At 33.9% G+C, this 12,218-nt stretch overlaps 1 protein-coding gene across 1 annotated transcript in view; it reads right to left on the minus strand.

Moving 5' to 3' along the window:
* Positions 1–992: 992 nt before the first annotated feature.
* Positions 993–12,218, minus strand: part of LOC128997024 (peptidyl-alpha-hydroxyglycine alpha-amidating lyase 1) — a 33,051-nt gene continuing 21,825 nt past the window's right edge. Inside the window, exons 8-10 of the mRNA XM_054422602.1 lie at positions 10,998–11,084; positions 9,238–9,354; positions 993–1,414 (exon numbers count right to left, since the gene is read on the minus strand). Coding sequence (XP_054278577.1) covers positions 1,257–1,414; positions 9,238–9,354; positions 10,998–11,084 — 362 coding nt within the window. The 3' untranslated portion in view covers positions 993–1,256. The remainder of the gene's footprint in view (positions 1,415–9,237; positions 9,355–10,997; positions 11,085–12,218) is intronic.

The raw sequence follows: 12,218 nt of genomic DNA on the forward strand, positions 1-12,218 counted from the left end.
CCAATTCAAAATTACTATAATACAGTCCACATTGCTTTCTAATTAACATAAATTCCCCACAATAGGGCTGTCTCGCAAGAAATACAAACACTAACATTTTCTGTCAAAGAGTAAGATCCATTGTCTTTGAAATATACTCTTCGACACCTATTAACTTACTCCATGATTGTGAACACTTGCGTTTAATTGTAATACCGTACATATTGAATTCCTGCCACATGCCACTTCACTAGGCTTACTGTGTTATGTGTGACAACTAATATCTCAATCCAATGTTTATTGAACAGAAACTGAAAATGTTAACAGGAAATTAAGTTTTCAAACAGCTAAATATTTTCCTGTAACTACTACTTTCTAAAGTAAAAATTCAAAACTAATCTCAGCACGTATTTTTGGCACTGTGTTCTCCATGGTCTTTTAAAATTTAAGACTGACTTTTTTTTAAGAGGTTGGCGGCCTCTTTTACCCTTGCATTTGCCCGTCCACATAGACTACCTGCCTGTGCGTGGAGCGTATCCAGCAAAGCAAGGGATGAGCCGGTACAGTACGGAGGTGAACTGTACTGAAAAAATGTTTACGCCACACTACATTATTTTGACGAACTTCCCACGCAAGTATTTAGTCCAGAAAACAGCTGTTTGCCGCCAGCTTATTCAAATGGGGTTTCATTGCGTACTACTGTGCTGCAATGAGTTTTACCGGACACCAATCAGCTGATTGTACTGTATTTAGTATGTAGGTGGCAATGAGGAGTTATAAACAAAAACATAACCTCTCAATGACTAGTGATTTTTAGTCCTTAGTTGGTGGAAATATTAGGATTTGTACAGATTTAGTAGTATGGCGTAAACTATCGTACGTCACTCGTCCAAAATGTGTGTACCGGACTCGTATGGTAATCCCGTACTCGACTTCGTCTCGCACGGGAACGACCACACTTGTCCGGTAAACACTTATTTTCAGGACTAGTAACGTAATATACTATTACGGCAGTAACCAGGATCCGAACTCAGGACATCGCTGCCTTGGGCCCGAAGTCTGTGACGCTACCAACTGAGCCACCGACTCACCAAACATTAAACATAGAACTGTTGATGTTTGATGGAGACAATGATCGGAGAATGACAAAGTTCTATGATCAAAACCTGTCATTCAAACTGGAAGAATTTTGTAGGACCTACGATTCAAGTTCTCATAACCGTGAGATAAATCTACAATATCACTCTCAACAATAGATGTCATGCTGCGTGGATTTACTATGCAAATGGTTGTAGACTGGTGATCTCTTCCTCGCTCTCTTCCGCAGTACTCAGCTTCTCAAAGCCTTGATGTTGTCCGAGGAGGTGACCAATCATGAATCCCTCAGCTGGACTACGACCCAGCATCCAGCGCCGACCGCTGCAGTGTCCGCAACCTAAGACATAATTGACATGTAACTGAGCACCTAGTAAATGTTTTTTGTTATACTGCAGCAAAAACAGCCATTATTAATACATTTGTAGCTGGTCTAAAGTATCTCTTGTACTCCATAGGGACTCTTTTAGTCAGCTCTTACACAGTCAGTTGTAAACTTCAATTATAAGCAAACGATAACAAATTTAGTTCATCATATGGGCCAAAAGTTTATTTTCAATCCTCACTCATTTTCTGACCTCGGCTTTGCCTCGTTCGTGAAACTTGAGCTCAGGTAGAAAAAAAGTCACTAACTTTACGCCCTAATGATGAAATATACTTTTTCACTCTGTTACAGCGAATTCCCCAAGTAGTTATTTCTTCAGTTAAAAATAATTTTGCAAAATCACTCAAAACTACAGCAACAAGGCTGTTCTATAAACAAAATAACACTTCCGTTTGGGAAAATTTACTTAGATATAAAATGAGATGGATTTTGACAGTAACTAATGTTATGCAAGTCATCTTTCATAATTTTTCTACCATAAAATAAAAAAATAAATAACAAATACTTACTCGTGTAACGGAAAAAAAGATGAATGAAGAAATAAGTGGAACTGAAATCAAACTCTAAAATCAAACAAAACATAACAGAATATTTTAAGAGAAAAAATAATTGTCTTTAGAGTGTGTTCGTTCTGGAACTCAATGTTAGGTTCTCTAAAATGCCAGTACAATTTGCAGTATCTATTTGTATAGGTAGGAAAACCTAACCACAATTTATGACAACTTTATATTTATAGGTTGTACCAACAATTTTCTTACTATTTACATTTTCTATGGATTATACAAATATACTTATCTACTTTTTGGAAATAGATATTGTTTTAAATTTCCCATAATAAATGGAAGGTTTTTTGTTTGTTTATAATCACCGGCTGTTTTGAATTTTTAAGTCAGCAGTCAAAGAAAACAAGAATTCAACTACGCCAACCCAACAACAAAGTACAGGCTTAGCAGGGTAGTCAAGATTCTTTAACTTCCCATCCATGCTTAAACAAGTCGATCTGTTGATTATGAGCTTGAATATATGTAAAATACTATGAATATATGTTGACTGATTTCACTACAAAAAGGACCCTGATCAGCCATAAATGACCGATCGGTAGTTCAAAGGTTAAGCAAAATTAAGAACTATATCAATGCGCTATTGTATTCTTCAAATTTGTATTACTGATACAGTACTTGCTTGAATAAGTTAATGAAACAGACATTTATTTTTTTAACTATTCAGTAAAACTATCCTTTTAAAACTTATAAACAAATAGTTATGACACATTTAGTACATTCTTGTATATACTTAATTAATAATGTGTAGCATTAGATATTGAGAATGCTTTAAATGTTCATTTCACAACTTTAGTATTATCACCATTTATACACAATTGAAAAAAAAAACAAATTTTACAAGTTTCAGTGTCTCCAAGTGTTTTTTTTTGTTTTATCTTTTAGTTTAGTTGTAGTAAAGTTATTTGTTTAACCTATAAAAAAATTAAAATTCAATAGCAAAACTCATTATGGAGAGTAAAAATGGTAGTGAAAACTGCATGCAGGGAAAAATCAAAACAATAAAAAATAGAATGAGTTTTTTTTATTACAAAATATATCTGCGCAAACAATTTCAAGTCCAAAATGTGAAAATAACACAATACATGTGAATGAGTTAACAAACGTAAAATGTGTGAGATCAAAATTATACAAACCCCTGATGTCTTTACTAAAATAAAAGTCTCATTAGCTAGATGAATTATAATAGTTACTTTAAATCTTGGCAAAAATACTCTCTGTTAGTTCTATAAGTTATAACTTAAGCTTTCCTGAATGGGTAAGAGACCATCATGGCATGGAAACGAAAACACTATAAACAATAATAATAATATTTTACTGCTGTTACTGTCATCATTTTCAAGCAAAGAAGGTTGGAGTTGAGATGAAAGAGGTATGTTTTATCTTTCTTCCTATATTAAACCTTCCTGGGTTGTCAGTGACAGTGAAATATTTAACAAACTGTGTAACTTATTGCATTTGTTTAGCCCCTGGATCACGTTATATACAAACAAAAAGGTTAAATATATCAGTTGTAGGCCTACTGTATAATAATATGTTTTTGTAAGGCAACTAAAATTTTAGCATTAAGGTTAGTTTTCAGTGTAACCAAGTAGTCATAAAAAACCTCTTCCAATTATTGGAGTTAGTAATAGTCGTCATTAACTCTAACTTACACGAACATCAAAACAGATACATTTAACAAAGACTCATCTAAAGGTCATTGGCTTCACAGATTTGCCCAATGACAAATTATTATCTTTCGAATCAAATTAAATTTATAATACAACAATAGTAGTACAGTAATGGATGGCGGTACCAGAGTGAGGAGACAACACAAGTGGGAGACAGCTGATACTTCCCGCTCCAGTAATGACACATGTTTAATCATGACTCACATGCTGTCGGCTACACCATGCGTCTTATTACAATTTATAAGTTGAACCTATTACAATTTGTCAAAATTTTTCTTAGATGTCCCCAAGCTTGTGTTCATGTAAGTGTTGATGAAAACTTTTCATAACTCCAGAGATGAAAATGTTTTTCCAACTACTTGGGTAGCGTAAAATGAACCTTCAGGTTTGATGCCTTTGTCACCAGAAAAAAACTGGATCATTCAACAGCTTAGCATTATGAAGAGATTCTTGGTTTCTAGCCTGAATGGGGCTCTTTCCCTTTCAGATAAGCCTAGTCTTAACAAAAATCGCTCAGACCTTGTCATTCGTTCGTTCATCAGACCATCATTCATTGTAACATGTTACTTAGTTTGAGGAAATATTATTTTAGAATGGATTATAAATTAAAGCTCAATATTTATCTAAGCCACAAAGATCTAGATGATCGGAGGTTTGCTGTAAAATATTGAACAAAACCAAAATATCAAACAGCCTAGTGAATAGTAAAGTATAATACAACTAACAATAAAATACATTTGTAACAGGCAAAACAAAAATAACCAACTAAAACAACAATAAAACATTGATACTATGAACTAAGTTTTGTTAGTGAGTATCTTTCTGATTTGAATAGAATACTTTTATTTTGTTACAACAAATGAAGATATCATTTTTGTTCTTGCTAAACCGGTATTGCAATTTGCAATGATCACAAGATGTATTCAGATTTATACAACTCCAAATCTGGATATAACTTCAATTCTAAAATTTACCAGATCTTCAAGTTTTGATTTTTAAATGTCTTAACCTAGACAACATTAGATCTGCTTAGTCTTTTCATCTGGCTTGTTTTGAACTTTTACTTTTGAGTCCTACCCTATGACCATTAGACCCGTATAATAATAATACAAAAAGTGATTTTCAAAATAGAAACGTACACTCTATTCAGATTAGTACCTTATTGGATTGAAAAAAGCTTACCATTGTGGTGTTTGATTACAATTATGAAAAGAAAATATAAAACAGTTAAATATACATTGCTGATTTAGAAAAATCAGAAATTTTAATTTACAAAATGGTTTCAGTCTTTGGTAATAACCTAGTGACTAATTAATTATATTAGCATAGGTAGTATTCCAGTTGGTTTTTCATACATGATTAATATTTTTTATAGTACCTTTAGCAAAACTAACTTTATGAACGGTATTAATCGAAGTAAATTAATACTGTTATTGACATTATGTTTATTGTAGTTAATTAATTACAGTACTTGAGTCTTGGTTAGAAATATTCTCCTTCACAATCTAGAGTTGACAAATTATGGTTTTCTACTTGAACCTATTTTTCTATAGACTAATATTTTATTTCGACGAGTAAAATAATTGTGATCAAAACAGTTAAGTACCAAGAAAATACTGCACAGAGCCTTATATTAAATTTATCTTATGTTATAGTTATGGAAAGATTAACAATATGATTTGATTTTTTTTTATGTTAACCCATTGGGGAAGGCATTAATGCGCTGCCTGCAGTGCCCTCTGTAGACAATTAATTTTACCGAATTTGTAGACTTTTACTCTAAGAATTGTTATACACAGAAAACCGTAGGTAATAAATTAATAATCCTTTGCCAGTTTGTTCGCAGTAAAATTGTCTGCAAAAAAGTGGTAATTAGATACACAAAATGAAAAAAAATATTAAGATTACAAAATTAAAATTTTTTAAACAATTATTTTTAAAGTAAACTTGATTTAAACATTTTTAGATTAATCCATACACCAAATGACACTACTGTTATTAAGTTCAATTGATTCCCTACATATAAAAATCACAAGTTGTTTACTTTTATAAGTAATACTAACAACATAGAAAAAAAATGTTTGTTGTACCTTAACGCAGCTGACTTAGGGGGAAAGCTGGATTCTATGGCAACACAAACTTGTTTGTTATTCGCAAAAATAAATGATTAACACAAAACAATAAGCAAGGTATTTATAAACATAGTAAAAGTAAAAAGAAACAAAAAGGGAGAAAAAAAAAACTAATGGCGCTGTGTAGCGGTGACACTAGCGGCGCTCGTAATTCACTTGCCTGGCCTGCAGTGGCCGTACGAGTAACGCTCGTAAGTCGGCGCCAATGGGTTAAGTACTATAATCTACTCTCATAAGACTGATATGTTCTACATGTGTTAACACCATATCCACTCAATAGGACCATAACTTAATAAATGCTCGTTATCACTGTAAAATGTGGGCAAGTAATGAAATCACAAAATATCTGGTTTACATGCCAGTAGTGCTGTAGTTGATTTGGTGTATCCATTAAAAATGGATGTATGGGGTTGTACTAAACTGTAATGTATTTAAGATTTTTATTTTATTTCCTTCTAGACATTCACAAGCTTGCAGCTACCTAATTCTGAAATAACTATACAAAATACTGAATAATAGAAACGAATCTATATCCTACAGTACTAATATTATACATGAGAAAGTTTAGATGTATGGATGTATGTATGTTTGTGACAAGTAAACACAAAAAATACTGGCCGGATTGGGCTGAAATTTGGTGTGATGATAGCTCACATTCCCAATTAACATATAGACATATTTTTTTCTCAAAAATCCTTTCGGACTCCGCCCCAGTGGCTCTAGAGTTTCCCATGTTAACCTTATGAGAATTCATATTTAAAGGGAATTTAGGAATTTGCCAGCTGTTCCTACTACACAAGTTTATTCCATGATATTCAATAGCATTAAAAGGTTATAAGGTTTACCAACAGGGTGCAGCACTATTAATTCTTTTTACATTTATGACAATAGCTAATTTGAACCAAGCAGCAACAAAGCTGTGAGAACTTAACTTTTTTCTTTTTTCTATTGTTTAGGTGCAGTGGTACAACATTATGGCTATGGGAGATGTGCTATATACTGTAATAGTTTACCGTGAATTATAGTAAACAAACTTTTCTTAAAACGAGTTCTCTCCCATTGCAAACGCAAAGCACGAGTATAACTGCAATAAGCATACTTATACGCCAACCCCGTTCGAAGGACGGGTACTCTGCTAGTAATATATAAAGCCAAAAGTACCCATGAACTTTTGAGAAAACTACAAGTCACACCCCCATAAACCATATACTTAAAATGTTTGTCATGACAAGAAACCTTGCGCAAAACTATCTATTATTTCATAAATTGCCCTTTAAGGTCATAATTCCTTCGTAAAGGGAACTTTCCATATACAGTACCTAATGTTAAAAATACCTCAGCTGTACTTATTTGTTTATATTACTGTACTAGCTGTACCCGCGGGCTTCGCCCCGTTTAACTTCATAAGTATTCGCATGGCTCATTCACGTCCTGGTTGAAGTTCGTTCGCTACGCTCACTCACCTTTAGGTTGGAGCTCGTTCGCTGCGCTCACTTGCCTTCAGGTTAGCTCGTTCGCTACGCTAACTCGCCTCCAGGTTGAAGTTCGTTCGCTACGCTCACTCACCTTTTGGTTGGAAATTAGCTGTTGTCATAAATAAAAAAAAAAAATAGTGCTGCACCCTGTTGGTAATTCTTGTAACTTTTATGCTATTGAACATCATAGAAAATAACCAACTTGTTTAATTGAAACAGCTGTTAAGATTCATTAATTCCTTTTAAATATGAAAAATCATAAGATTAACATGGGGAACTACAGAGCCACTGGGGCGGAGCCCGAGAGGGTTTTTGAGATAAGAATATGCTTTAATGTTAATCGGGAATGTGAGCTATCATCATGCCAAATTTCAGCCCAATCCGTCCAGTAGTTTATGCGTGATTGAGCAACACACACACAAACACACACACAAACATACACACAAACATACACACAAACTCACAAACTTTCAGATTTATAATATTAGTAAGATAAGATTCTGTTTTGTTTATTTCAGCTTAACTTAACCAATAAATAATTTTACTAATAGTTATGAAGTCAAACCGGGTAAAGCCCGTGGGTAACAGCTATACTGTTTAAATATACATCTAAATTGGAATGAGATAATCTTGTTAGCTTTCCATAGGAAATACCTACATATGACAACTCATATATCTAAACAACGGTTACAGCCTAGATACTAATTTGTACAAAATACATAGTAGACAAATCTAGTTGTTATCATATGGGAATTCAGTATAAATTGTGTTTCAGAACTTATCTGTTTGATATGGTGTGAAATAAAAACCAAACTGTCAATGGTTTGAAAACAAAAAAAATAATGTAGACTAAAAGAAACTACTTTTCTTAAAATTTGAATGTGCCATACAGATAAAAATGTAATAAATTAATATTTAACTAAATGGTTATGTCGGGTAAGGTGAGTCTAAAACTAAAAATAGCATGGAAACTATTGTAGATAAAACTATTTTACATACATACGTACATTTTACGTACATAAAACTATTTTGCTTTAAAATGATATTATCGAGAAGAACGTCAATGATTAGTATTTAATATTTAGCTATCATATCAGGTAAAATGTAAAATACGGTCTAAAACTTTTCATGTCAGCAACCTGAGTAGTTCTTGCAGTAAAGAATGGACAACGGTTGAGACAGAACAGAGCGTAACTTAAACATAATCAGCTTAACACATTGACCATGAGATGAGGCAAGCAGTCGTGATGGAATACACCAAGATTTGTAAGTATAAGGCCGACAAGTTGCAGCTATGTTTCTGAAATTTTGTTACCGTATACCGTTGAGTTGAATTTGCTTCCAGAATGGCAGCGCAATGCCACACAGAGTACAAGTAAAAAAAATTCTTAAATAAATTCTACACATTTCCGTTTCTTGTTGTCATTTATGTACTCAACGGACATGTGACCTCAGTCTTGCTCGAACCACCATGTTATGTAGAAGTGTCCATTGTGTTCATCTTAAACTTGTTATGGCTTCCTTTTAGGATTTTTCTTACTTATTTACTTATTTTAACAGTTCTCTGTACAGAGTTTCTTGTTGTTTTTCTTGTTTCAACTACCAGCTTTGACTGGGTTTGTGTAGGTACTAATTTTGTAACGTTTTAGGCGCTTTCTCACCTGAGAACTGGATCAGATTCCAGAAAACGTTGTGAAACTTGATTACAACTGTGATGGAAAATGTCCACAATAATCCCTCGCACGACTTAATACTTTCCTTGTAACAGTTTTACATGAAAAATAAAACCACACGACATACAACATCAGGCACAGAAACAAAGTTTTGGAAACATAGTCGCAGCTAACAAAGATCTAAAGTGTTCAGCGCTTTACGCGTCCTCTTCGTCGACCAGCCGGCTACTTTCGAGTCGAAAACTCTGTTCTGCCAAGGACATACCTCTCCTACGAGCCCGGGAGTAGACGAGTGCTGCCGTCACGATGGCCGCTCCAAACAAAATGGCAGCACATGTCACAAGAACAGCTGGCAACACTGTGCCTTGGGTGCTACGTAGACCTACGGAAAAAAAGATATTGCAACAAATTATTTACTTTTAAACTACCGTACTACATTCATTGTTACAATAGTTGAGAAAGAATACAATACAAGCTAACACATTCGCTAAGAGGTGGAAAGTTGAAGTAACAAAAGACATGAGAGTGTTGAGAGCTGATGAAGAAAGGAGAGCTGAAACAAGTGGGAGACAGTTCGCCTCAATGTTGTTGTTCTTGTGTATAAATCGCCATGGTAGTATGTAAGTTAGGAGTATGTTTTTGCATCGGCAATAACTATTCCCTGTTTTTAACATTATATAAAATATTTATGAAGCATGAAAATAATACTTTAGTAAGAGTCAACTCAAAGATGATGTAATCAATCACCCCAATAATCGAAAACAAACGCTCTTGTGTGTATCATGTGTTTACTATGAAAAGCTGTATTAAATACAAATTGTTCGTCTGTTTAAGTAAACAAAATCTTTTCTTTGTAAGAAATACATTAGGATTTTGATAGCCTGTGGGGCAAAGTCTGAGGCCTTTATTACAGGAATTGGTGAAAGGGGGCGTCTACACAAAAAATACTTTATTTTGACACATCCTTTGTAAATGTCCGTTCATTATTAACAGAGGAGTAGCTCTGTAACACAATGGGCACTGTCAAATTAGGATCGTTTAGAGTAATGCTTATGTTTTATTTATAAATAATTTGTGATTCGTGATATTGTGCGAATATTTGGTAATTTACTATTTTCTTTTGTTTAGGTGCAGTGTTTTGTTTAGGTGCAGTGAAGAACATTATTATGGCCACGGTAGATGTTTTATACTATAGCATACCGTAAATTAAAAGAACCAAATTTTCACAAACAGTGGCCTCACCCATTGCAAAAACAAAGCACGAGTACAACTGCAATACACATTTTATACTTATACGCCAATCTCGTACAAAGAACGGATACTCTGCTAGTTTAAAAAAAAAATACTTTTTTCGTTATAATTTAATGTATTATACTGTGTTCCCGACTGGATATAATCCACGAGATCGTATCAAACTTATAAAACCATGTACCTGATTGGGCACACAAGTACAATAGAGTCTCTTCTTTCTTGGCCAAAACTTAATAATAAGTGTTAAGTGCAGTCACACTCTATAAAACAATTAGTTTATCTAATTGTGTCCACACCATTCTTTGGTAATTTACTAGGTATATGCATTATGCAAAGTGATGCGTACACATGTTTTTTAAAAAGGCACTCATATACAGCGCAAAATGTCACAAATGTGTAAATCTTACTAATATTATAAATCTGAATGTTTGTGAGTTTGTGTGTTTGTTTGTTGCTCAATCACGTATAAACTACTGGACGGATTGGGCTGAAATTTGGCATGATGATAGCTTACATTCCCGATTAACATTTAGGCATATTCTTATCTCAAAAATCCTTTCGGGCTCCGCCCCAGTGACTCTGTAGTTGCCCATGTTATGAGTATTCTAAATGTCTAAAGAATCGCTATAAAAAGTTACCAGGTTGCTGAAATGATAGTTTTGAGAACTCTTTGTGGAAAAAAGTATTAAATACTAGCATTTCACTTACATTCTTAACACTAGCGAAATGCCTGTAGAGAAACATTCAAAAGAAGGACAGTAATATTGTTCTTACTTAACGATTGCGGCGAAACAGGAGCTATCATTTCTGGCTGGGGTTTGGGCATCTCTGTAGTTTTTGAGACGGGCTCAAGAGTTCCATCTGTAATCAAAATCAATGGTAACTACCATTTCATACAATTTTAATAAACTGTATCAGCAATCTGACACATACCTTCTCACATTAGCTTGTCAACAACTCTTTTCATGAACAAGCAGTGGGAGCAACTTTAGTATGTTATTGGTAAAATCACAAAAGTTGCAACAACTTTTGTTGACGACATATGGTACGTAAACCTATTTCATATGTGATGAATTAATTCTGGAGGCAATGCTGTATAAAACAGAATATTGTGGTTTGATAGAAAAAATTTGGACTGTGATATCACCGTAAATAAAGTGATGGAAGACTGACTTAAGCCAACTGATGGACAGTTGACTTAGGAATTGCGGATGCCAACTAAAACTGCAATTTTATATTTTGTGTTACCTTTGACCTTTACTGTATTGGCTTAGGCTTTGTGCATTCAGACCAGGCATTGATGATTGATTTAAATCCCTTTATAAGTATTTTTTGTATTCTGAATTACTCTGCAACAATTAGGTAGGGTTCCTTATCTGTTGGAACCTGGAATGGAGTGGCGCCCTTAAAACAAAATTGTATATATCGTTGCTGCTCAACTGGCTAGAGTAAAAAGTGGAACAATATTGATATCTCGTTTAACGTTTGAGAACCCAGTGGCATAACTAACACCAATGCAACCAATGCGGTGCATTGGGGCGCAGGACTTAGGGGGCAAAAAAAAAAAAAAAACGATTTTCTGGTATTATTTTAGCAAAAAATTATGTTGAAGCAAAACTCTGTAGCTTACCAAAAATAAACGTAAAAAATATTTGTGGTACTATTCAGTTACAGTCACAACAAAATGTTGGTGTCTCTTTTGTTTACTATTATCGTGATCGTGCCACGGTGCATATCTGCATTTATCGCGTTCTTATCACAAGAATTGACTGCTCTTGTTTATTTATCATTGTTAGCTACAATGATAGACGGATAAAATCTTCAGTATTATTTTAGCAACCACGACCACAAATCCCTTTCAGTCCTTTTTGTACGATCAATTGTGTTATTTCTTTTATAACAATACAAAACAAATTTTGTCGGTGTAACATTTTGTCAGTTGAAATTAGTGGACCGTTTATTTGTACGTTTTAGTGGATTTCATTATGATATACT

This window comes from Macrosteles quadrilineatus, unplaced genomic scaffold, assembly GCF_028750875.1.
Source record: "Macrosteles quadrilineatus isolate MER2022 unplaced genomic scaffold, UCM_ALF_1.0 Scaffold_6__1_contigs__length_79288215, whole genome shotgun sequence".
Lineage (NCBI taxonomy): Eukaryota > Metazoa > Arthropoda > Insecta > Hemiptera > Cicadellidae > Macrosteles > Macrosteles quadrilineatus.